This window comes from Danio rerio, chromosome 5 (genome assembly GCF_049306965.1).
Source record: "Danio rerio strain Tuebingen ecotype United States chromosome 5, GRCz12tu, whole genome shotgun sequence".
NCBI lineage: Eukaryota > Metazoa > Chordata > Actinopteri > Cypriniformes > Danionidae > Danio > Danio rerio.
This window is the reverse complement of record NC_133180.1, coordinates 32749802-32777033: the sequence shown is the minus strand read 5'-3', so window position 1 is coordinate 32777033 and position 27232 is coordinate 32749802. Positions and strand designations below refer to the sequence as shown.

Here is a 27232-nt window from a genome sequence, read left to right as displayed (position 1 = left end):
TACAAATAAGATAAAATGTTGTCATGACTTAAAAATCACTTACAGTGAGCTAATTATTCACTTGACAACTGATCCGCCATGTTGTATAAGAGAATTGATGAGGATCTGTTGAATTATTAGAAAATAATGCATAGCCATTTACTTAGCAACACTGAGGTGCATTATGCACTATTTCAACAGACTCCATTATTATGCTTACACCACAACTTTTAAACATCAATCAAGTTCTTGTCATCAAATCTTGTGTGTAGGACTAGATTCTTACATATCTTTTTGATGCCTTAGTTTCCAAAATGCCAGCCAGAGCAAGAAATGCACAGCAGATTAATAAAGCATTTCCATGAAAATAATTGAACAACAAAATACTCATCAACCAATCAAAATTAAGCATTCAACATATGGTAATGCAGATGGAATGACAACTGCATTCTACAGAAAGAATTAATAAAATAAAAAAGAAATTTGGTGCATGTGAGAGTTTAACAAGACTGACTGTAGACAACAAAAAATACACATATAAAGCAGTGACTGCAAAATAGCACAGTAAAAGTACTTATACAGAACTAAAACATATTTAAGAAAATTTTAATTCCTATGAAAAGCTATACAATTACAGTAACTTGAGTATTTGTAGTATGCTGCTTTACACCACTCTGTATTTCAGTCAAATTAACGGTTTATTGTTTATTTAATGATGTACATTACCTGACAAAAGTCTTGTCATCAATGCCAGTTGTAAGAGCAATAAATAAAACTTGACTTAGTTGATCAATTGGAAAAGTGTCAGATGGTTGATTTTTCAGATGAATCATCTGTTGAACTGCATCCCAATCATCCCAAATACTGCAGAAGACCTATTAGAATCCACATGGACCCAAGATTCTCACAGGAATCAGTCGAATTTGGTGAGAGAAAACCCTGGTTTGGGGTAACATTCAGTATGAGGTGTTCAAAAGATCTGCAGAATGGATAGCAACATCAACAGCCTGATTTTATTTTGGTAAAATAAGCATAATCTAGAAGCCTTTGCCTTTCATATAAGCTAAATGATCAACTAGAAGTAAAGTTTGTTGTTGCTAAAACATGGATAGGCGGCAAGACTTTTGTCAGGTAGTGTATAAGTAACCATGCCTCGTCATCCACCTACAGTATAATTGTTCATTTATGATCTTCCCCTATCAAAGAAAGAGTACTCATGTGGGAGAAATGTTGACATCTGAACATCCAGCAGTAGCATTTGTTTATAAAAACCTTCCATCCTTAAAATGCATTTTTGTTAGCTGGCATAGAGCAGATCCCTTAATGGTCACATGGTTGGCTGTTTTATGCAATTACCCGAGTGATATTGTGCTTTGGGTTATACTGTATAAGGAAATGAAACAGTGATGACTCCTCTCATACATTTGAAGGAAATATTGCAGCATTGCCTAGTGCAAATTGCAGCGTCTCAGCAAAAAAAAATTCAACAACAGACAATACGAACTAAACATAATAAGAATGAATTTATAAGTGCACATTTAAACACTAATGTCAATATTGTGTCAACTGTCCGCACTTTGCGCTCTTTTTTATACTCTTATTCTATTTATTTTCTATTCTTATTTCAATCTCTAGATTTTTTGTAGTGCACAGTCCTGTGTTATATGTTTTCAATTTTATGTTGTTTGATGTAGCACCTTGGTCCAGGAGGAATATTGTTTTGTGCACTGTATATTGTTAAAATGACAATAAAGCCAACTTGACTCGATTACCAAGATTGATGTTACGAATTCACATTAATTCTCAAAAATTACGAGAGCTTTGTCTCTCTTTTGTTTGTTGCATGGCACACAAAAAAATTTGAGGTGAGTTTAGACTAAGTTCTAAATAGGTAATTATGAGAAATACACGAAGGAGACCGGGGGATTTCCTCAAACTCTCAAGTAAAGCACTTCCTGTGGTTTAGAGGTTAAGAGAAATTATCTTTGATCTTCCTGACCCAAATATAAAACCCAGTCCTGTCTGCGTAAATGCTGCTGATTTAGCGCAGACACACTTCCAAAGAGTTGGCTGAAGTCGATAAAGATCAGATAGAGGTGTCTTGGGTACCGTTTTCAAGGCTTGGCTGTCACATCCACATCCTCAACCCTGGATGTTAAAACAGCAATAAATAAAATAAAATACAGGGAAATTGACCACACTCTGCATAAAAGAGCAAATGGTATACTACTAGTATATGCTCATTTTTTCTTCACTCTAATAGTGCACATTTTTGGTAAGGATCGTGGAAAGTACCAGGTACTGAGCTACTATTACCTGTGTTTTGCTGAGAAGACACCGATTTCCCCTGTGGCACAGCTTACCACATCAGTGTCACGCTTGTGCATGAAAAGACAAACGCCTTACCCAAGAAAGTACATTTATTTGTCTAAGCCTACGGATGTATTTTTACAAATGTGGCTGTGAGATCAGCCTTTCTTTGGTACACTATGGTAAATATGTGCTAAGCGCAAGCTTTCGGCTCTGGGGTTTCCCTTGCAGTCATAAAGGGTCAAAATAAAGCTTAGCTCAGTTTTTGTCCACTTAAGTCATCCTGCATGCAACATGCAATGACATCACACAGAAGCTGGACAAGAGCACAGCAAGATCTGTCATTTTCCTTCCTTGTCCGATAGGTGACTGAAATTCCCAATGTTGTGTCTTTTTTTTTTGCGTCAAAAGATTAAAAAGTTGCTGAAAATCTAGAATTGAGAAACTACCTTCCTTATGACGGTGCAAGACCACTTCCTGATGAACCAATGGGCATAAAGTTCAGAGTAAGGGTGGAAAGAGTGCTGTGGTGGATGATAGATCCTTTTTAATTTGAATAGCTTTGTGTGGCATTGTGAAATTCAGGGCAATGTTAACGAATGATGATAAACAAAATGTATACTTGAACATCTTGCTAATACTAATGGTGTTAAATAAAACACCAAAAATTCACCAAAATTCTTCATTTTAGATATTTAGATTTTAGAAATGATCAAATCAATTGTATTTTGATATCAGACGGCAATTAGCTACAAAGAGACACCATTGCTCAACCCACCCATAGTCAAGCATTCACACAAACCTGGGCGGCAACAAAAGGAGGAGGGAACATTACACATAGTACATGTGATAATGAAGACGCAAAAAGAAAAAAAAATATTCTGGGAACTCTTGTTGCCTCAGAAAGCCGGCCGCGTCATTTCCTTCCAATGACAAATGTGTGGTTTCAGTCTTTAAAAACTTTTTCAGAGTTGTGATCATGACCAGTTTGAAACGTTGTCTGTGAACGGAGAATGAACTGTCATGTCAGGAACATGCTCTGCCTGTCTCAGAGATTGCAAGTCAAATTCAGTAAGTATTACCGCCACACTGCACACTCAACAATACGCTCATAGTCATGCTCAACTATTGTCAAACATGGATAGACTGTTGATATTAATTCATTTGATCAATAACTCAAAACACATATGCACATTGATTTACTTGTGTTGATTATATGTGCATTAAAGGATTTTAGTGAATTCGAAACTAAAGGCATGAATGGCTGCGCTTTAAAATATGAATACTTTTTAACTTGAGCTTAGCTAATTTCTGAATGTTTTTTTTATTACAGGAGCATACTTCGCTATCATAATCTTGATTGCCGTTCAGTTAGTGCAACCAACAATGTCATGCAAGAACGAAAACTGCAGCCAGCGTCTTCACCGAAGTCTGAAGCTCAACAAGTTTACAAACAAGATGACAGTGAAGCTCTTGGACATATATGTAAGTGCTTTTTCTATAGTTACTTTTTGCAAATGGGGTTCACGTCAGTGGTCTTAAATCAGTCGTGATTGGTACATGAAAGGAGAAATGCTCTGACAATATAATCCTAATATGGTCAACAGATGCATGGGTGGTTTCCACATCCAATAAGGCGACTCCTTCCATTGATAAAATTGGGTTGTTTTGAGAGTGGGTGGGAGTAGGTGGGAACTGTAAATTTAGCTCTTTGGCTGTATATGTACTGTCCTGACTAGACAAGGTTTTGAAATGAGTCGCACAAAGGCATAGCTCAATGTAAATATGGTTCATGTGTGGGTCATGCAGAAAATAGTCATGACGATGAATCAATGGAATCAATGACAAAGTGGGTTTGTAATAAAACTGATTGATACAAAGCAATATAATAATATATTAAAAATATAATTCTTATAATTTTTTGTGAAGAATCAGAATTTCTTCATTATTATAGATGTTGTAACACTGTCTAAATAAAAAAAAGAGTGACATTTTTAAATGCATAAACAATTGTGTAGTTAGGTTAAGCTCTAAGCATGTTTTGATTTCGAGTTCTGAATACAAATTTATTTTAAAAGCCTTATGCCATGTCCTAACCACCTGCGATGGGACACTGTGATGCGATATAAGCTATCTTTTACACATTAATTGGAGTTTACATATTAATTGGAGTCCTAACTATCAATAGCAACGTCATGCAAAATTTGTATTATAGAAATGATTTGCATTTATGTGATATTGTGGCATAAACTACTATGACACTGATGGCCTCAGGTACTGATTATAGTGCTTTATTCAGCATTAAAAGTTACTACTATGACTTTAAGTGTCAATTTACATGACATTTATTGCCATAGTGAAAGCGACAGCAGATAGTTTACCTCAGATCTAGAAAATAAAATTTAAACATGAATGTTGGAACTTTGACTGATATTTGCAAACAAATATCAGCCACTCAGCATGTACTGGAACATTAACACTACATTAACACTAACCGGAAATTCAAATCGTTTCCAATACGATGTTTGACGGTTACCAAATTAGTAAAATAAATTACCAAGCTACCAAATAGTGCCTTCCATGTGTATAACCGCATTTACCATCAGGAGGTGGCAAAATGACTAACGTAGGAGAATTTTGTTCGCAAAATCTAATATGAATACAGTAATCCAACATCAGTGCCTGATAGCGTCGCCTTTCTGCTACAGGAGCAAACCATTGATTGTGTGAGGTGTCCAACATTCCACATTTAATCTTAACAGTTGAGTAAGTGCACAGTCCTGGCATTTAAAGTGCAATTATTCTTTATCGAACAAAAATATTTTTTCAGTACACTATTTATACTACAAAATGGTGTAGAATAGAGAATAAGTATGCAATTTGGAACACATATTGTGTTCTCCTTAATACTTCTCTGTCAAAATATACTGTATATACACATAAGCTAATGGATGCCGATGCGATGCATTTCCGAAACTATAAATATTTAAAATAGGCACTGTCCTCATAAATAAACTTCATAGATGTAATCTAAACAACTACATTCTCGCCTAAAAAAAGTCAGTAATCCAGAAGGGTGAGGAGGCTGTACGAGTTCTGATACTGCAGAATATCACAAGGCTATCAGCCAATCAGATTCGAGAACCAGACAGAACTGTATATACTGTATATACTGTAAAATCCAACGGTCAACTTTATCTAATGAAATGAGTGTAGTTAAGTCAAAATTTAAAGTTAATTCTACTCATTTAAAAGGAGTTTTGAACTCAGCGTTGAAGGTAATGAGTTAATTAAATACCTCATTAATCAAATGGAGTTAACATAAATGGTTTATAGCTAAAACAATTTGCCTTAACTTTTTGGGTTTTACAGTGTGTAAATGTGCAAACTTCCAAAATCACAAACTATTGAATCATTTCTGGACTTTAGATCTTAGACTCTTTGTTTTCTCTCTTTCAGAAAGCCAGTCAAGGAGACTCTACAGACCTGATCTGTGAAATGCAAATGGACAATGTTCCAGTGTCTACAATCTCCGGTCAGACTGAATCGGAGCGCATCTTAAGTATGTATTCCCACCTGAAGGCGTTTCTGCCACACCTGAAGACAGTGATGGAGCAGCAGCGGGACCTGGATCCTCCAACCAACCCCGTGACAGAGGGAATTAACAGCTTGATTACACACGTTCGCCACATGGCTGTAAGGGTGAACTGTCTCTTACAAATCCTGCAGCCAAATATACCCATTCCTGAGCCAGCTGAAAGGCCAACGGGAATTCCCCCAGCGCAGAATATTTTCCAGCAGAAGGTCTATGGATGCATCGTCCTAACTCGGCTTCAGCAGCTCCTTAGTCAAGCAGTTCAAGAACAAAAGTCTCTCAAGGGAAAAACCTGCAGGAGGACAAAAAAGAATTATTCTTGATCAACTCAAACTTGTTCTGTTATGTAAGACCACGTAATTTATTATTAATATTTATTTTTGTACTGTTTATAAGAAATGTTTTCTGTAGAAGTGTCCTCTTTTGCTGAGGATATATTTATTCATATAATTTATTTCTGTCCTAATTGTCACATTCATGTATGTGGACCAAACTGATTTTAGAAACAGGGCTCAGTGGCTCTGTCAACTCACAGCAAGAAGGTCGCTGGTTCGAGCCTCGGCTGGGTCTGTTGGAATTTCTGTGTGGAGTTTGCATGTTCTCCCCGTGTTCGCGTGGGTTTCCTCTGGGTGCTCCGGTTTCCCCCAAAGTCCAAAGACAAGCACTAGGTGAATTGAATAAACTAAATTGGCCGTAGTGTATGAGTATGTGTTTGTACTGGGTTACAGTACTAGGTTGAGGTTGGAAGGGCATCCGCTGTGTAAAAAAATGCTGGAATAGTTGGTAGTTCATGCTGCTGTGGCAGCCCCTGATAAATAAGGGACTGAGCTAAAGGAAAATGACTGAATAAACGTATTTATAAACTTCAACTTGGACTAGTTTGCAGAACATTTGGCCATCATATGACAGTAAAAATACTGTGATTTGATTTACTTATCTTACATTAGTTGTCATCAAAACTGAACACATGATGACTGGACGCGATGCCTTTTTTTGTCCTTCAAGAACAAAAGCTCAAAATCACTCTAAGCTGTTTCTTAGGATCCTATGGGGTTTAGCATGTTGTCACAGACACAAAAAATCTTTAACGAGCAACTGTGATGTCACACGTTGGCTTTTGCGGTTTAACACAACCTAAAAAATTGTGTAAATGTATACCATCTCAGACGCAGACTTCATTTGAGACCATTTTAGAAGGCAGGAAGTATAAGAGACTGATATCAGCCCATAGTGACGCATTCATTTCACCACATCAGAAAGTGGAAAAAAAAAAAAAACTGACTAGCCGTCTCCATTGTCACAAGGTATGAGTGTGCATTTGTGTCCATTTAAGTGAGTCTTCCTTTACAATAAACAGACTTGGATTTGCAGATTCGCTCAGCACAAATACTGTAATAATGCTGAATGAGAATGTTGTGATTATAAATTTAAGTGTATATTTTGATACTTATTTATGATGTATGTCATGATCTACATTATTGTGCATTCATTACTTCAAAATAAACAATGCAAAAAAGAAACGTTTGCATTAATGGACATTCAAAACTACTTTTTTTCATTTAGTGCACTGCAAACACTTTGCATGACATCAAAACAGCACAAACATTGTTATGATGTTAATGGAAATATTATAATAGCAGCATCTTAGTGTTAAGTTATACCAAACAACATACAAAACAATTAAGATATGGTATAAATAATGGTACGTCGGATTTATTATATGCTGTTAGTTAGTTTTGGCGAAGGAAAAAAGAAATCGCCACCTCAGGCACTTTGCCCTAGTCACACGCTACTGTGGAAATAGAAGTAGGAAGATTCATTATAGGTCAAGTTCTGCATGGCAACGTTCTTCAGGAAAAACAGGGAAAATAAAAAAGCTCTATCAGCATTTCCACCCATTTTGCTTAGCATGTTTGACTTTGTTGTCTATTACAATATTCAACTGTGTTTTGTTTTTGACTCTTCAAAATAAAGCATTAATCATGCTGATCTACTGGATATTCTTCGCAATGCAGTTTTACATTATCAGAAGTTTAACTGGGTCAAAAGTGTCAAAGAATGCTGCAACAATTTGATTACGTAATGCAAATGAAGAATGCGAATTAAGAAATGAAGAATTGTATTTCTTTTGAGTATGTTGTATAATAATTCCATGATGCTAAATTGTGGGTAATGTAAAGTTCTGAGAATTTGGCTGTCAGTCAGTCTTCTATTAAAAGGGATGGTTAAAAATGTTTTTCTCTAAAATAATTTACTCACCCTTACGCCATCCAAGATGTATGACATTATTCTTCAGTAGAACATTAGATGTTTAGCTGATAGGCTGAAACTGTCATCATCCTTGATGATTCATATAAAGCATGTCAAGGCTAAACATCCCCTTGAGAGCAAAAAAAGAAAACGTGTAACTGTGCAACAAAATAAATACTATAAAATGAGAAGTCTATGCAAAATACTGAACATTATTTACAACATCCTTACCTTTAATTCTCAGCTTTTGCAAACTGAGCACCTTCATAATTTGACTGCAGTCAACCTGACAAATGTCTTGATACAAGATCAGAACATTGTCTTCAGGTGTAGTCATCATAGTAGAAGCGGAATAATCGACTCTGAAATGGGGCTGCGTCACCACATCAGTTGTGCATTAACTTCTAGGAATTCAACAGCCTGTTGTCAATTATTCCCAATTCAATTCAGACCTATTTGTAAAGCGCTTTTACAATGTAGATTGTGTCAAAGCAGCTTCACATAAATGTTCATAGTTATTGGAACCGAATAGTTCAGTTTAGCTCAGGTCAGTGTGGTTTAAAATCATTACTGAGAGTCCAAACACTGAAGAGCAAATTCATCGATGGGTAGCTCTACTGATCCCAAACCATGCAAGCTAGTGGCAACAGCGGAGAGGGAAAAAAAACTTCACCGAGGCGAGTGAAGAAAAAAAACCTTGAGAGAAACCAGACTCAGTCGGGCACGACCATTTTAATTTCTCTGCTGGCCAAAAGTCCTGTGCAGAGCTGCAGTCTCAGCGGTGGAATTGATGTAAACCATTATATTTTTAAATAAAGTGTTCGTTAATGTTGTTGTATTGTGTTAGTTTAGCAAAATCATGTTGCAGAGCATTCATACATGTGCAGACATGCATGTCTTGTCAGCATTATGTTGTATGCCAAGAGATGACCAAAACAGTTGTGTAGTATGTGTACATACAGCCAATTGGGTTAATAGTCCAGATAACTTTTTTCAGCTTATAGCATTTACGTTCTTCAACTCCAAAATTTGCAATAAGTTTGGGATTTTGAACTCAAGTTTATACACTGTAGAAAAGTGATTAGTTACTTAAAGTGAGTAAACCAACTGCCTTAAAAGCAACAAGTTAACTTTACAAAAATAATGTAAGTAAACCCACTGTAACTTGGAACTGTCCAATTGACTGAATTTTTTAAATTATGCTTAATGTACTAACTTTTTAAAAAACTAAAAGTAAACTAATCACTTTTTTCCAATACACTTTTATTATATATATTTTTTAGTTTTTCTGTATCTAGCAAAATGACAAAAACTAAACATAAATCTGCTCTTCCAGACTCCAGTGTGTCTTCTAATTTAATACTAATTATAAGTGTAGATTTTATAGGCTTAATGAGGCACCAAATATGCAATATTGTGATAGAAATAGTAATTATTTTAAAACAGACTGCTAAAATAGTCTGACACTTTAAAAAGAGACTAGTTGACTTTAAAAAAGTGAGTACAATTAGCATAATTACAAAAATTAAGTCGACTTAGCAGTTTCAAGTTATAATGAGTTTACTTACATTATTTTTGTGAAATAAACCTGTTGCTTTTAAGTCAACTAAGGCAATTCACTTTAAGTAACTAATCACTTTTTACAGCGTACACTGTAAAAAGTGAAAACTTAACCAACCTAAACATGTTTCACCAAAAAAATGACATTTTGTGAACTCAGTACAGTTTTGAGGAATGAATTTGAAAAGTTAGGGGAAAAGACTGATGCAATGATTTTTTTTAAAGTGTTTTAATTATGTGAGCAGAAACAAATGTTATCATCAATTTGAGATTACTTTTTTGTTTATTTTAGTTTATCCATGTAATTAAAGGATTAGATCTCCCAAAATTGAATCTTCAGTTTTTTAACCGTCAGTACTAATCACTTGCCTTCATGTCGTTATAATCCCCTAAAATTTTCATTCATCTTCAGAGGTCAAATTGAGATCTTTTAGATTCAATTTGAGAGCTCCCCCTTCCTCTATAAATAGCAACAGTTCCAAGAAATGTTAAAGTCCAGAAAAGGAACAAAAACATCATCAAAACATGTGACTTCAGAACACCAAATGTAATCACACAAAGCTCCAATAAAACTACAAAAAAAAAAACTGCAAATTTGTCTTTGTTTGCTAATGTCTTCTCTTCCTTGTCAGATCCCCAGAGTGCACATTAACTATGAGCAATATGACAACCCACTAGCATCTTATTGCATATGCATATGATCTGACACAGAACCCATTGCCAAACAAAACCATTTTTACTGTTTTTTGCTGCACACAAGTGTTCTTGGAGCTTCAAATGATTAAAGTTGAACCACTGTAATCAGTCACGTGGAATGCTTTAACAAAGATTTTGTTCCTTTTCTGGTCTTTGAATGTTTCAGGAACTTTGCTGCCTATAGAGGGTCAGAGAGCTCTTGGATTTCATCTAAAATATCTTCACCTTCAGCAGGTGAACTTTTATTTCGAAGTTTAACCAAATAAAATGTCTAAACGTCAGAACATAAACATAAAGAAACATAAACATTTCTGATATCACATGAGGGCTACAGTAATAATCATGAGGTGTTGGAAAATATTGTGTCCCTGCTTTCATACTCTTCATTTAGTTAAACTTCCCCTGGTCAGTTGGTAAAAGGGCTGAAAACTGCCGTTCATTCAATAAGCAAAATCGTGTTAAAGAATGCATAAATAAGGTAAATTAGTCAATTTTAGTTATTGATATAATTAATGCTACTTTTACTGGACCTTTAAGAGGCGGTCCAGAGTGTATGTTAAAGGCTTGGTTGTGTTTATATGGTGCAAAGAAATGTGTGCTCATGCTTTGTTAAAAAAAAAAAACACTATTTTTTTTCATATATCTTATGTTGATTACAGCTAACATAAAAATGACATAACTAACAATTACATAAGTGACAAACAACAACGTCATATTTCCTAGTTCCTCAAAAAGCCTGCCCTCAAGAGGCTCTGCTTGGTCAGCTAACATAATGGGCTGTCATTTGCAGATCAGCTTACCAGGAAGCGCCACACCTCTACTAGCATGCACTTTGCCTCTGCTGTGTAAATACTGTCAGTCAGAGTAGCTGTTAGCCGTATCAGTTTGTGCCTGAATCCGACAGAAAAGGACACAGGTGAACCTCACGTCTGCCCTCTAAAATAAAATCTGACAAGTGCCTTTCACATATTTTTGGGTTATAAGCATGCGTAATTATTATGAAGCGTTCACACTTTTTAACTCTTTTGTGAGTTCGTTATTTGAGATGTAGAACACAGGGAAAGTGGCAGTGTACAGAGACAATGCGTGTGCTGGTGAAGATTGTGGGTGTTTACAGAGGTTTGACTGATAAATAAGAATTTGTAGCTAGATTGATAGCGTTGCCAAACAGCATTTGCCATTGTTTACATCCTTATTTAATTCCTCGCTACAACATACCATTAACTCTAGATACTGTGCATGTAATAGATCAATTTTAACAAATAAAAATACTTAGAAGTTGTGGATTACGTCCACAGCTTCATCTATTATGGTTGGAGCTGCTCCTCCTTTGAGGAGTTTTTAGCTGAATCCAGCACTGAACTGGGAGAGATTCTGGAAGTTGTCCTTTGTCAAATGCTAGAGCTATAAATTTTCATTATTCTCTGGAACATAAATGAAATTTAATTGTAAGCACTTCTGTCTTTGTGTCGTGTCCTTTGGAAGCCCAAATACAGAAACAGAATGACCTTTGTGGAAATAGCAGTGTTTGGACGGCATTGTAGCTTTCTCTGCTATAACATTACAGTGCCTCTGGCAACGCTCCTTCACTGTGTGGGGTGTATGCGAATGGTGTATGCACATAACCTAAAGGGTTTATGATCTCACTAACCCAGACGTATTTTTTTTAATCCCTAAACTTAGTTCGCTGTAGGCTTTGCTAAGCTTACTCTGTAAAAGCCAGTGTCTCCCTTTGTATTGAACGTTTAGTGTATTTCATTCAGAGATGTTGTTTATGTTCACACAACAACATTACACATCAACTAAAGTTTAAAATATGATATCATAGAGGACTAACCCTTAAAATTGCGGTGGGATACATGTTCTTTGCATGTTACATTATCTTGGGAACCACAAAACTATTAAATCATACTGCCAGATCACCTGAGAGCATTTCCAGCACCTTTAAAACTTGATAGCAGGAGATTTGAACAACACTTATATCAAATAAAGGCAGTTTTTATAATTGAAAAACCTTTAACATCCTTGAAAACTTTTTTTTATACAAAAGGTTCTTCAAAGTAGAAAATGGTTCTCAGTTTTCATCACACTATGAGAAAAGAACTGAAAAAATGTTCTTCCTGTCACCTTTACTTTATTAGTAGCTCAGTAGTCCTGGAAACTTCTGTTGTGCAAAACAAAAGCTGCATTTTGTTAAGCAAAACAGCTGAAGAAAACAGCTCTAGTAAATCCTGACATCAGATACAGACATCAAACTTCCTGATGTCTGAAATTGTTGATTTCTGTAGAAACACACAAGGGGTTTTTGTAGCGGTGCCCTGCTTAGAAAACCAAGGGAGTGGCACAGAAAAAGAGGGTAGTGGATCGTAGATACGTTCAGAGGTAGCGTGTGGTGGGGAAGACCCCCAAATCAAATTACATACAATCAAAACAGGTGCTTGTGTGAGAACCTTTTTCCTGTCTAGCTTGGCAACCTCAGTTGACACTTTCACACGAAATATGAAAGCGATCATCATCTTTTTACCATCAAATACAGAAGAGATCTGAGAAATGCTGATTGTTTCATGGAAAAGAAAAACACCAGTGCATTACAAAAAGTTTTCAGTGTGGCAAAAATGCCGTTTTATTGTGGTAAATGCAAGTTGCGGATTCAATACACAGTGGGTGCATATACCCTCTTTTTTCCCCTTTTTTAGGTTAGGAGAAGAAACAATTGTTCACTTCTTCATTTTGAGACATTTTTACCCTTTCACAGAGTAAATGCTAGAGTAGTTTCATTTTTGCAAGTAAAAATGCATTATGCAAAGTATTTTCCCGACATCAAACCTACATGTGTACAATCCATGCTGACACTACATATTGAGCTCTTTGCATCAAAGTTTATACGTGGCTTCTAATGTTAATGATTAAAGGTCTTTGGTGTCCACTAGCAAGTGCAGATTATCATTGTAACGCTGTTAATAGGTATTTTAGAATATTTTCTATTGTTTACAATATAACGCTAGTTAATACACTTATCGTTGCCCTTACACGAACATGCTGAAGCATGCTTATTGGTTGTACAGGTACCTGAGTAAATGTATGTCCACTGACACAAACAAAGCTGTGGCATTAGCAATATCTGCTGGCTGACAGGAGGAACTGCAGTTCTTCACTTCAGACTCTACATTCAACTACTTTTAATTTATAAGAATTAAATCATCAGCATATAAAATACTACTCATATATAGCTACTTCACAGTGTTAATAATTTGATGCATTATTTAATATTCATATAGTAATGTGAAAATATACAGTAGATGATTTCATTTGGTTTTAATAGATTATATTAGCATAAAGAGGTATTTAGAAAAGATAATTTATTAAATAAATAAATATATGCCTGCATAGCTGTAATTGTATTGTATTAATATATAATAATTATATAATATGAACATGCAAAGCAAGAAATTTGAATATATCAAGATACTTTTTGTTATTGCTTTTTAACTAACTAAGACACACACACACACACACACTGAGATTCCTGCAAATAGTACTAGGCTTGGGTAAAAACAACCGCATCTGCTAAAGTGCTTTTTAACAAAAATAAATATTTAACTGGCAGTATTTAGACAGATTGTTACTTGCATAGAACAGTTGTGTCCATGTTTAAGAAGCGAATGTGCATCCTCGTCTCAATTTCAACTCCTTTTAGAATCTGTTGAGCAGGACACAGAAAAAACAAAGTCAACGCAGACAGTGAGACAAACATAGTGAGTTCATGTGAAGAAATATAACACTATGTGCTGGATTTGACTAATAGAAAATGGTAAATTTGACAATCTGGTTTCATTTAAAAGTTTACAAACCTTCAGGAACTGCTCAAATGTTATTCCTTCATAGAACTCATCAGGTGCCTTGAAAAAAACAAACAGATTAGCACGAGATTGTGAATTCTGTGTGTTTGTGTCTAATACTTTGGGCACAAATAGTAAAATACTACATGGGGAAATGCAAATATAAACAGTTGCAAAAGCATAGCTCATTAACACACGCACATTTTTTTTTTTTTTTTACTTATATGTGGGGTCCTAGTCACTATTGAGATATTCAGATATTTGTGCATTGTGAATTTGTTGTAATGTGTAATCATTTTGCAATCTCACATTTTATTCTTTATTAGGGCTGCAGGATATTGGAAAAAATCTGAAATTGTAATATTTTGTTTTTCTGTGATATATATTGTGATACGAGTACAATTTCAACAAATTACTTAATATTTGGAAAAGATTTATGAAAGTAGGTTGATTGGTATGTGTAATAAACAATACTGTATATAGTCTTTGTTTTATAAATAATTCAATAAAATGAATAGTTAAAGTTGCAAATGTTACAACTTCTTAGGCTTGAATGCTTTTAAATCCTCATACACTCACAAGCCTCATGCAACACAGAACACAAGGAATTTACGAATTATAACCCTGGCTCAACATTGCATATCTTGCGAGGTGACTATTGCATTTCAATGATCACATTGCGATATCGATGCTGAAACGATATATTGTGCAGCCCTATTGTATCTGTTAATGAATAGTGATGGATCAAATTTTCAGTTCCTAAATTTTTTATTTATATTTGGCTAAAAGAGAAAAATGGCAGAAAATAAATGTCACTGCTGTTAACTAGCTTAATATTCAGCTCTGTGAATATTCTGCTCATGTTCTCGTATGCGTATCTATACATAAACTACACATGTTCTCTGGAAAAGCAAAGCTCAGTCAAATAACAAAAGGACAATTTTATGTAGTATACTTGTTACTGCTGCTTGCACAATCTCTACAGTGCTGTCATGGAAACACTGGTAAAATTCAAGCGGCAACCTCCCGCTCTCCCTTGGGAAGCTAATACGGAAGTAACTGAAACTGCAATTCATCGAAATTCCACTAGTCCTGGCTCCATAATAGAGCAAATTTCAATTGAGCCCACTGTTAGAATGGCCAACATTATAACAGAAAAAAAAGGTGTTTTACAGTCTGGTACAAAGAACGATTTTGGTTCATATAGCTAATATTAACCTTCATGACAACTGTGAGGGGGTGAATGTTTAATAACTCATCCGTTAACTTTATATTAGGTTTGCATAATTAAGGGCGGGGCCACTTAAGTGACAGCTAGGTCCCGCTGGTCGCCGTCACTTCACCTCGGCTGACTCTGGCAGATTAGCCGCTGAACTCTGTATGTACATCGTATTTTTGTGGTTTTTTTTTTTTTATGTGGCTTTACACAGTTAGTTGCCTATTGGTCTTATTTCTTACAACTATCAGATGATATGGGATGCTGTGTGCACTTAATTGTGCTCAAACCATTCATGTGGGCTCAATTTCCCATGTGAGTAAAGTTTTATACTTATATACCATCTCTATAAGTGTATTTGTTTTATTTGAGATCATTTATATTTTTCTTTAGACCTGTAAAGTATATTTTTCTTAAGACCACCAAATAACCAAGGTTATTTGTTAGCTTGTGTTTTTTAAATCAGTATAATTTAAGTTATTGGGTATTTTTAAAGCCTTACAAAATTAGTTTTAATCATTTAACAAACTAATAATTGATTATAACCAAATTTTATTTTGTTTCGGTTTTTGGCCAAATGACTTTAGAAATTTCATTTCAGGGCATCCCTTATTGTTTTGTTCAGAGGGCGCGTACACTAGTTGCAGTGCAACTGAACATTTAGGCACTGAGTAATTTAGCTAATTTTAATTATTTGTGAATGTACTTTTAGTACTGTTTCTAGTACATGCATCAAACACTGTAAAATCTAAATTGTATAATATATTAAAAGTTTTACCAAAAGAATTTAATAGAATTCGTAAAACTGATTACCTGGGTTTACAAAATCAAAAAAGTCATTAAGTGCTAGTTCAGGGGGGGGGGGGGGGGGAAGAAAAATGTATCTGATTTAGTAATCCAGCCTCTAGTTAACGTACCATGGGACCTACGGTGATACTGGCAACCTCCAGCATTGCAGCATCTGCAATGCCCTTTGCTGTCTCTCTGCCAAGAGCTCCACTCCGGGACAACAACTCCTCCACTACCTAAACAGCAGACAGCACAACACTGCTGATCATTTGAGGAGATAACAGTGAACTATCCACATGTCAGGATTTACTCAGAAGGATGCAATCAAACAAAAACAACTCTCACATGTCTGTATTCCTCCAGTGTTATGGTTCCATCATTGTCAGTGTCATGCATGTTGAACAGAACTATTGAAGAAAAGACAGGATAGCACCAATGATATTTCAAATTCATAACTCACTTCCATGGCATTTTATCTTTATCATCCTTGTTTGCAGAGAATGTTTTGAATGTCAATTGTGTATTGTGCATACACTTACAGCGCAGTTTGGCTCTCCTGATCTCTTCCCTCTGTTCCTCTGTGATTTGATGGGCTGGAGCTCTGAAATACGACATGACTGTAAGGAATTCCTCAAAGCCGATTTCTTGCACAGATCCTGTTGCATCCTTCTGGAAGTTCCTGTGAAGAACATGTAGGTAAACAAGGTGTCGCTGCTCCTTTGATAAGCCCAGAAAGTTAAACTTCACTGTTAATATTTAGTTTTGTGGTTTTTAGATTAATTTTAATGATTTGACTTATAATAATAATAATAATAATAATAATAATTATTATTATTATTATTATATATAACCTTTTTGTAATAATGAATAAAACTGTACAATTTTGGTCAAACATGAGAGAGACTGTATCATTTATGTTTTAATTTTGTACCTATTATTACAAAATTACTGTTTTTATTTTTGTTTTACGTATTTTGTTGGGTAGATCTCGGGCTCTGTTCAAAATCAAAATGTTCAATAAAAAAGGAATTAAAAAAACAAAGGTTATTAAATTAGACACCTGTATAATACAATTACAATCTACATTAATTTACTATTAAAATCACTTTTTGTAAATGTAATATAAATAGACACTAAAAAAGGACATATATTGACCCATATACAGCATCTAAAAATTACCTTTTATCAAAGAAAGCCTCTATAATCTGGGACCGAATTGGGTTGCTTTCAAGGTCTTGGATTGTTTTAAGATCATCTCTCCTTCAAATGAAAACAAAAAAGGGTTAACACACAAAGAACAGACACTGCATTTTTTACACACAAACACACACTCACATACAGTTAAAGTCAGAATTATTAGCCCCCTGTTTATGTTTTGTGTTTAAAGGAGAGATGATTTTTTTCAACACATTTCTAAACATAATAGTTTTAATAACTCATCTCTAATAACTGATTTATTTTATCGTTGCCATAAAGACAGTAAATAATATTTGACTAGATATTTTTCAAGACACTTCTATACAGCTTAAAGTGACAATTAAAGGCTTAACTAGGGTAATTAGGGTAACTGGGCAGGTTAGGATAATTCGGCAAATTATTGTATAACCAAGGTTTGTTCTGTAGACTGTTGAAAAAATATAAAGCTTAAAGGGTCCAATAATTTTAACCTTAAAATGTAAAAAAAAGAATTAAAACTGCTTTTATTCTAGTCGAAATAATATAAATAAGACTTTCTCCAGAAGAAAAAATATTATCAGACATACTGTAAAGATTGCCTTGCTCTGTTCAACAAAATTTAAGAAATATTTAAAAAAAGAAAAGAAAAAAAAAACAAAAGGGGGCTAATAATGTAAATGACTTCATCTGTACATATGCAAATATAAATACACATTAGACTTTTATTTTTTCATATATTTATATAAAATGTTTAAGAGCTAAACAAACCACCCAAGCAGACCCATTAACCAAGCATAAGAAATATTTGTAGACTTCAGACACCAGAATAACTGATTAGATCTGCCTCTTGAACAGTTGTGCAGAATCATCTCAAACAAACAAAAAACAACCTCTTGAATATTACCGTAGTGTATCCTCGTTTTGGCTGAGCTGCTTAAAGCGATTGTGGAGGATTCCGATCTGCTCCAGTGAAACTGAAAGAGAACAAGAAGAATGGAGGTGATATGACTCACCAGCTGGCACCATGCATGCACAATGTGTGAAGTGAAACAACAGCTGAAACTTCTCCAAGATTCTTCACACACACACACACACACACAGCTATTGTGTGACTGACTATTCTAACTAAATTATGAATGATTGCGAGGGATGCAGCAATCTTGAAGGCATCAGTCACCCAAAAATACAACATTCAGTCATCATTAACTCACCATCATGCTGCTCCAATCTGAAATGACATGCTTTCTTCTGTGGAACCCAGAAGGTGACATTAGAGACTGATAATACCTTCTGTCATATGGGTTTGGAACAACATGAGTGTGTGAAAGATGATGGGTGGAATCAATACCTTTTGCCTAACTAATTGTGACCACAAAACCTACTGTATCATAAGCACAATTTGGGGGAATTTAAATATATGCGCTATCTTAAGATGAATAAATAAGCTTTCCACTGATGTATCTGTTAAGATTAGATGTACGTTCAAGATACAACTACTTAATAAAAACAAAGTGATTTAATGAAATTATAATACAAATAAAATCACCTTTAATGTCATCTAAATTAAGTGCTTAGCAATGTACATTACAAACAAAATATCAAGTTCAGATATACTTAATGTGTGGCATTTACAATATATCTTCAAAGAGCAAGAACTTTAATCAATATTTTATTAATTTTGGCCAAAAATTAAAATCAATTATTTAGACCCATACAATGTATTTTGACTACAGTTATTGCTAAAAAATATATCTGTGCAACATGGTTTTGTGGTCCAGGGTCACAATTCTGGTCTGAACAGGTGAAAGAAGGTTGAGCACATTTTACAAACATACAGTTTCGTTATCATTTTTCCCAATTCTGAATAACGTTACCAATATTCAAAGAGAAACATTATGAACTTGCTGGCTTCCAATAATAGTCTAAACGGTCACACATACATTAGGCAGTAGCTATAACTCTAGTCTCTACCACATAAATGCGCAAGTTCTGACAATATATGTACACTACATGTCACTAGACAGTGACACATGACGCTTCCTGATTATATGGTGTTGCGCTTGTCAAACGTTGCACATAATAAGTATAATTAGAGGGCACCTACAGTAACCAAGAGGTTTAAACTTACATCCTGTCTTCTGTGACAAGGTTCGATATTGATGGTCATCGGGCAAAGACTGAAAGCTTCCCATCACGATAACGATCCAACACCAAAAAGCGTGTGTGCGACTCTGTTCCTCGATCTTCCGGTGGTTTAGATTTCACTCATACACCAGTGTTTGCCTTGCAGAACAAACGCATGCAAATTGCTCTGTGGCTATGATCGAGTCCCCAGGGTCCTAACGCCGCAAAAACAGCCTCTGTATGAACTGATGTTCTGCGAATTAACGCCTCGACTAATCCAGTTGCTGAACGTTTATCTCGCCAGAACAGATATGAAAATATAGGATTCAAATGTGGCGTCTACACATTACACAATGTTGCCTGAACTGAGCCTCGGCCACATTCATTTATAATACATGTCACCGTGACAACAGCAGCTCGTTCTGGAAAACAGAACTGAAACGACAAGTCCAAGGCCACAGAGAAGCTGCTGTAACAAACAGACGAGATATAATCAACGGAGAGGGAGATCTATTGTCGCGTTTAACATTGTATCATTGCCCCGAGCCGTTTATATTGCGTCGTCTACGGAACAAACAAAATACTCCAGCCTTCACTCAACAGGCCAGAATGATGTGTTATTGTGTTTTTCAGCATTTTAGCATTATTTCATAGGCGGTAATGGATGAGCACAAAGTCAACAAGCAACTACATTAACTTTACAAAATCTAAAAGGTCATTTAATATCTGACACCTAACGTGAATTGTCTGCTTTTATTTCTACTGAAATATAAATATATCGCAAAATGCTGTAATTTAAAGCATTTTTTTCTTAAAGGATATCTCATTAACTGTAGCATACAGTAGCTGAAAAGCTGTGCACAGGTGAGTTAAATCCATGTAGTTTGTAATATGTCAATCTACCACACGATGGCAGTAAAGATTACAATTTCAGCCTGTGAAGATTTAGCTTGGCAGCTGCACCATTTTCTTCACTTTGCTGTCTTAAGACTTATGTGTGTGTGTGTGCGCGCACTGTGGATGCCCTTCCAGCTGCAACCCATCACTGGGAAACACCTACACACTCTCATTCACACACATACACTATGGACAATTTGTCTTACGCAATTCACCTATAGCGCATGTCTTTGGACTGTGGGGGAAACCAAAGCATCTGGAGGAAACCCACGCCAACATAGGGACAATATGCAAACTCCACACAGAAATGCCAACTGACCCAGCTGAGGCTTGAACCAGCGACCCTTTTGCTGCGAGGCGCTACCCACTGCGCCACCTTTAGACCACAGTAAATTATTAGTATTGTGTAGGGCCTCCTTTTTCCCATTGGCGGCAAATACAGCATCATTTCATCTTGAGAATGACAAACAGAAGTTCTGCACAGCTGCCAGAGGGATTTTGACCCTTTCTTCTTGCAGAATGGTGGTCACATTGGTCACTATGTGTTGCAGGTAAAGGAAAATATTCTCTGAACCCAAAGTGTCTCAATAATATTTATATCTGGTGACTGTGCAGACCATGAGAGATGTTCAACTTCACTTCCATGTTCATCAAACCATAAACATACATACATACAGTACATAGTTATTACCGAGTACAGTACACACAAAACAGGACTGTAAAATAAAGCACTATACAATTTAAGATCTAACCATAATGGCTGATAGGTTCTCAAATAAATTGTCTGATAAATAGGTGTCCATAATTTCTCAGCAATGTTATTTAAATCCAAATTGTTCTTGAGCTCAAACACTGAAGACATAGGAGACCTGACAGTCTGTCATGAACAGAGCTGACAGTTGTGACCCAGTTCAAATTTGAGGTGTGGAGAACAGCCGGTCAAAACAACAAACACTGAAGAAACTTCAATTCAGCAGAGGACCACTGCCTTGACCTGGTCTAGCTGAGCTGAACATTTATGACCACCTGAGACAGAACACACAAACTGTCAAAATACTGTTTGTGTGAACTGAATTTCTCTATCATTTTTATGGTTTCAAAATGTAAAAGAATAAAAGGAAAACAAATTCAAAGAAAACTTGGAAAGATTATTATTAAACATATTATTATAATAAAAGTGTAATATAGGCTGTAAAATACACAATGCATGAGCTGCAATGAATGACCTTGCATATTGCTAGCTCTTTAAATCATTTACATAAAAAATTAATTATAGAACTTAAGCAGTTTTTTAAGTACATTTAGATGTTTTTAATCGTTTTGTTTAATTGTAAATTCTCTACAAAGTCTTTAAAAAGCATCAGCATAAATCTCTTGAACATTTTGAATGAAGCTGCCCTAAGACTAACACAAAATTCACACTGCCACTGATGTGCTGAATCATTTCTTTGAAGAAGAATATTTCTTTACATGACCTAGAAAATGTAGAATTTGTCATCTTCATTTGTTGGCTAGTGCTGGTGATACATTTCTTGAGTATTTTTCCCGTTGGGAAATAGTGAGGTGCTTCAGTTTATACTTCAGTGCTATTAAAAATGCAAAATGCAAGTTCATCTGGGCTTAAATCTCTAAAACCTCCATAAACAACCATAAAATTACACCCTGTAAATGTCATTTAGATAATGAAACAGCAGTACATCTAGTGTATATGAGCTGCATAAAAGTTCATGAATAAAATATAGGCTTAAATGCTGCAAAGAAACATAATTAATTCAATCAGTGCTAGGGGATTTATTTAACAGCTCATGCAAATGAATAAACACTTTATTTAAAATAAATAAATAAAAATAAAAACAAAATAAAAAAAATCGCTGAAATCTACAGTTTGAGGAAAAATGGCAACAAATGAACACTAAATTATTTTAAATATTGACATTATACATAAAATAGCCAACAAAAACAAAACAAAAAATCTATTATTTAATATAATCTTAACCCTTCAACCACCCCACCATGAAAAAAATGTTTGGATTGGATTTCTTAACTCCTAATGTTGCTAGTTAACACACTCAATGCATTTTTCCAACACATCCCATAATTTCTAAGATATCACCTTTTTTTTTTTTTTACAATAAAACCAAAATCAAGTGTGGAACAGGATTATGTTTGTTTGATTTTTGTAAACCAACAATACTGCGTAAACCATTATTTAAAAGAGTCATTCATTTAATGACTTTAACAGTCATTTATATTTAAAACAGTAAACATGGTCAACCTTTTGGTAGAGCGGGCAGTCAAAGGGTTAATGTATAGTATTAAAACTGTCACACAAAAGTATTTATTTTTCTTCTGAAAAAAAAAATTATCAAGTATATTTAGCACAGTTTCCCACCAAATATGGTAAGGAAACAGATAGCTTTTTAACAATTGACATGTTTTACCAAAACATTGTTTAAATATATTATAATAAGCTCATGAATACTTAATTTACTTTATCTAATTTGTTGCAATGCAGATTTCCATTCATTTATTTTTGTTTCTATCTTCTTTTTTGTGCAAGACTTTCACTTCTGCCATATGGGCAAAAAAAAAAATAGAGTAGCAAGTGCTGCTTATAACATAAGTCAGCACATAAACAGTTTTTGACAATGGAAGCTCTGCACAATCAAATTACACACAGCAGCACCTGCTCCTTTTGCTTTAATTAACACGAAGCAATGCTTGCATTAACAAGCATTATGTCCAGAAGATTAAAAAAAAAAACTGAACATCAAAATAGAATGGTTTAATGTCTACAGCAGCTTTCCTTTATTTACTTTAAGCTTAAAACTAAACCACAGCTGTTTGCATGCGTAATATTTTCCCGTTGGCATTAACCAGCAAATCCGCAACCAACACCAGATCCATTCCACACACCTTAAACAACAAACATTATTATTAGTTGAGCGAAAGCAAAAGAAAGAATTCCAGCGTAAATCCCATGCTCTGGCTGTCGTCCAGCTTCTGATGCTCCTCACGCCTCTCGCGCCCGCACCAGCAGAGAGAGTCACTGTCTGTGTCTCAGCAGCCCCAGGACGCCCTCTCATTCAGAGCAGCTGTTGTCTGAGAGCTGGAGGCACATCTCTGACACTCCGTCACACTCTCCTCTGCATGCCAAACAGGCCGCGCGTCCTCACGTTCTCATGCTTTCATTAAAAGCAAACATCTTCAATTAAGTCACCACACAAGCGCACTGAAGGCATGGGATTGCGCGATGACCCCCGCTGTTTGATCTGCCAGGCCGCATTAGGTTTGCGACGTCGAAAAATCCGAATTGTTTTTATTTGAAGCTCGGTTATTATTCGGGAGGCAGAGCGCGGCCTTCTTTCATTGTCAGTTATGTCAACTTCTAGAGGATAGGAGTGGACATCATGTCCTTGAGCTTTATAGCGAAGCCGCAGTACAAAGAAAAAGAAATTCATTACACCTCCGAGCAGACAGGCTACTTCTTTGGTAAACAGAGTGCTGTGTTTTAAAGCTCATGAGACGGGGGACAGATTCCATCAAACGATCACTAGAGTCTTGTTTTTTTACAAAGATAATGCATTTAATAATAATGATAAAGGTAACACATTAGGGAACAATTGACAATAATGTTTTATTACCTGCCTGTTATTAAGATCTGGGGAGCCTAAACCTTTTGGCATAAAGGCCAAAAACCAAATATTATTGAGAGCAGATAAATATATCAAACTATTTTACATTGCAGTTGGCAATGGGTATACCTGCTGAAAATCCAGCTTTTTTGGCCATTTTCAGGCTGGTTTACAGCTATTTTCAGCCTGGTCTAGCTTGACCAGCCTAGCCAGGCTGGAAATGGCTGGAAACCATCTAAACCCCTCTAAAACCAGGTTTTAGAACAAAACAAGCCAACCATCCTAGGCTGGTTTAATCTGGATTTTTCAGCAGGGTAATTTGCTAATTCATTTCATAATATCCATAAAAAAAGAAAACCTTACTTTGAATCGTATTAGCTATGCCATGTATGTCGTTTTTAAGTATAACTCATTGCAATAAAAACATAAGCAATCACATTTATAACACAGTGGAGTCTAATGCTGAATACACTAGTCAAGCAGAATCTGCCTTTGCCTCGATCCGCTCACTGAAGTCTCTGCATTGTCCTCTAAGCATCAAGATACTGTATGTATTTTAAACTAAATCTGATTCACTCAAACCATTTAAATGGAAACATTTAATTTTAGTAGCTTAGCAATAAAACAAACCAATAAAAGGTGACGTAAAGTTTGAATCTCTAAACAATCCCCATAATTCTCTCTCTCCCTTAGATGGGATGGCGGGCCAAATCAAAGGTTACCATGGGCCAATTTTGACCCGCGAGCCCTAGTTTGGGCACCTCTGATTGAGATATTGGCTTTCTATAAGTACTTGTTTATGCCTCATGATCTTAGTCTGCATACTTACACTGTAAAAAGTTCTTCAAGGGTGTTGTCCATAGGAATTAATTTTAAAAAGTATATATATATATATATATATATATATATATATATATATATATATATATATATATATATATATATATAGATAGATAGATAGATAGATAGATAGATAGATAGATAGATAGATAGATAGATAGATAGATAGATAGATAGATAGATAGATAGATAGATAGAGTTGAACTCTGTTGAATAGGTTGTACAGAACCACACTGATAATGACATTTTACGTTTGTAGTTATATTGCCTGCAATATTCAGTTTTTTCATTATTCACTTACCAACTATAGGATTCAAGTACCTCTGTGGTGCGGAAGAGAGACGTGGCTCTGAGATGCCTCATTGAATACATGGGAGAGAGTGGGCAAAAGCTGATCTCTGACTACTATGTAAGTATTGTTTAAAAAGCATAGTTTGACTTTTTTGGGAAAGGCACACATTCCTCAGATATCAATCTTATGTCTGACTGAATTATAGTACTGAGATGGAGCTCTGTCAAACATTCGAAACACGTCTACAAACACCTAAATGAATATGCAGGAACCAGGGTCCCAAGTTAACCTTTTGGACTTTTAGTTGCTTGTAGACTTGATTTTAAAAATAATGTCATTTTTAACTGCAGTTTCACAAAAGTAAAATCCTTGTTTTACATTATGCAAAAATCATAATCATCTGACAATATAACTGTCAGAATGGCTTTTTCAGTTTTGCCACTTATTGTTCTGTTTATTCTCATACAGGGAAAAACAGAGAACAGTGTCTATGAAGACTTGAAAATGCGCAATATGCAGATATATGTCTGCCGTGTTCCAGATGTGGTGGGCATCATCATTGAGGGCATCCCTGTGCTTACTCGTCTTGGAAACCACGCCAGGGCTATGAACTTGCAGTATCCACCACAACTCAGCAAAACATTTCAGGTGTTTCAAAGACATTTTGTGGGACTTGACACACTGCGTCCAAAGTCTTCCTCCTGATTCATGACACAAAAACTTCTGAGTTAGTTAATTAGTTGCCGCTCAGAGGTTCTGTTTCTTTGCTTCATCACTATTGTTCAATGGACAGTTTGACTTGGAACAATGTGGTAGTCACGCACCGACTTCTTCAGTTTCTGGATAAGTCTGCAGCAAATATGGGCATTTGATTTGCTTTTGTATATATGGGGCAAAGTTTGTTTTGTTATGTCAAATGCTGAGATCAGAGGCACTTTATTTTTTTTATTTCAATGTTGTAGTACATATGAAAATGTACTGTACTGTGTACACAACAGGCATCAGTTGGACACCTCAAACCCCCATGAGGATCCACACACACACACGCTCAGTTTTAATGGGTAAAGTTTAGAAGGGATACAGCTGCAGATACTCGCATCATTCATTCATTTTCCTTCAGCTTAGTCCTTCATTTATCAGGGGTTGCCACAGCGAAATGAGCCACCAACTACTCTGGCATATGTTTTACACAGTGGATGCCCTTCCAGCTGCAACCCAGTACTGGGAGACACCCATACACACTTATATACTATGGCCAATTTAGTTCATCAATTCCCCTATCGCACCTGGAGGAAACCCATGCCAACATGGGGAGAACATGCAAACTCCAAACAGAAACACCAACTGACCCAGCCGGGACTCAAACCAGCAACCTTCCAAGGCCACAATGCTAACCACTGAGCCTACTTGCATAAATATAGCATCATTTTTGTGACATTGTACAACAATTATATGTATATATTTACCGTACTGTGAGGGTTGGGCTTAAGTTTGGGGTAGACCTTAATAAAATACTGTTTACTGGGTAATTGAATAAATGATACGAGTATATTACTGCTTTTACACTGTGAAGGTTGGGGTAGATGTTAATAAAATGTATTTAATTCAAATTGTATGGGTATTGTAATACATAATCTAAACTATATGATAACAATAATATTAATTCCTCACATCTATATAGCGCTTTTCTTGGCACTCAAAGCGCTTTACACACATTGAGGGGAATCTCCTCATCCTCCACCAGTGTGCGGCATCCACTTGGATTAGGCGACGGCAGCCATACTGCACCAGACTGCACACCAGCTGATTGGTGGAGAGGAAACAGAGTGATGAAGACAGTGATGATATGGGGATGGTCAGGAGGCCATGATGGACAGAGGCTATTGGGCAGATTTGGCCAGGATGCCAGGGTTAAACCCCTACTCTTTTTCCAAGGATATCCTGGGATTTTTAACGAGCACAGAGAGTCGGGACCTCGGTTTAACGTCTCATCCGAAAGATAGAATGGTTCACTTGTATCGCTTGTTGCAAAAA

The 27232-nt window shown here is 35.7% G+C and overlaps 2 protein-coding genes and 1 long non-coding RNA gene across 4 annotated transcripts; 2 read left to right on the top strand and 1 right to left on the bottom strand.

Moving 5' to 3' along the window:
* Positions 1-3319: 3319 nt before the first annotated feature.
* Positions 3320-6291, top strand: m17 (IL-6 subfamily cytokine M17). Its single transcript, NM_001079833.1, is given in 3 exon segments — positions 3320-3360; positions 3623-3774; positions 5749-6291. Coding segments are annotated over 3 exon segments (648 nt in total). The 5' UTR covers positions 3320-3323; the 3' UTR covers positions 6208-6291.
* A 6695-nt stretch (positions 6292-12986) lies between these two features.
* Positions 12987-19666, bottom strand: tescb (tescalcin b). Of its 2 annotated transcripts, NM_205693.1 has the most exons (8): positions 19539-19636; positions 18315-18384; positions 17414-17494; positions 16774-16913; positions 16580-16641; positions 16363-16470; positions 14242-14289; positions 12989-14090 (listed from the first exon to the last, which is right to left on the bottom strand). In NM_205693.1, the coding sequence occupies exons 1-8, from the start codon at positions 19600-19602 to the stop codon at positions 14013-14015; spliced, it is 651 nt and encodes a 216-aa protein (NP_991256.1). In that variant the 5' UTR covers positions 19603-19636; the 3' UTR covers positions 12989-14012. The 2 variants fall into 2 exon arrangements, with proteins under 2 accessions (XP_009299742.1, NP_991256.1); XM_009301467.4 differs by lacking the exon at positions 17414-17494 and having other exon boundaries at positions 12987-14090; positions 19539-19666.
* Positions 19667-19772: 106 nt separating this feature from the next.
* Positions 19773-26808, top strand: LOC137495604 (uncharacterized). The gene is made up of 3 exons (XR_011015524.2): positions 19773-20982; positions 25217-25315; positions 25667-26808. It is a non-coding gene; the product is annotated as an uncharacterized lncRNA (long non-coding RNA).
* Positions 26809-27232: the final 424 nt, after the last annotated feature.

Bases quoted from the DNA above. Each gene is read 5' to 3' on its own strand.
- tescb (NM_205693.1), bottom strand. From the start codon at position 19,602: ATGGGAAGCTTTCAGTCTTTGCCCGATGACCATCAATATCGAACCTTG. The intron at 18,385-19,538 runs GTAAGTTTAAAC...GTTCTCTTTCAG, and splicing joins CTTGTCACAGAAGACAGGAT to TTTCACTGGAGCAGATCGGA. The intron at 17,495-18,314 runs GTAATATTCAAG...TTTCATTTGAAG, and splicing joins CAAAACGAGGATACACTACG to GAGAGATGATCTTAAAACAA.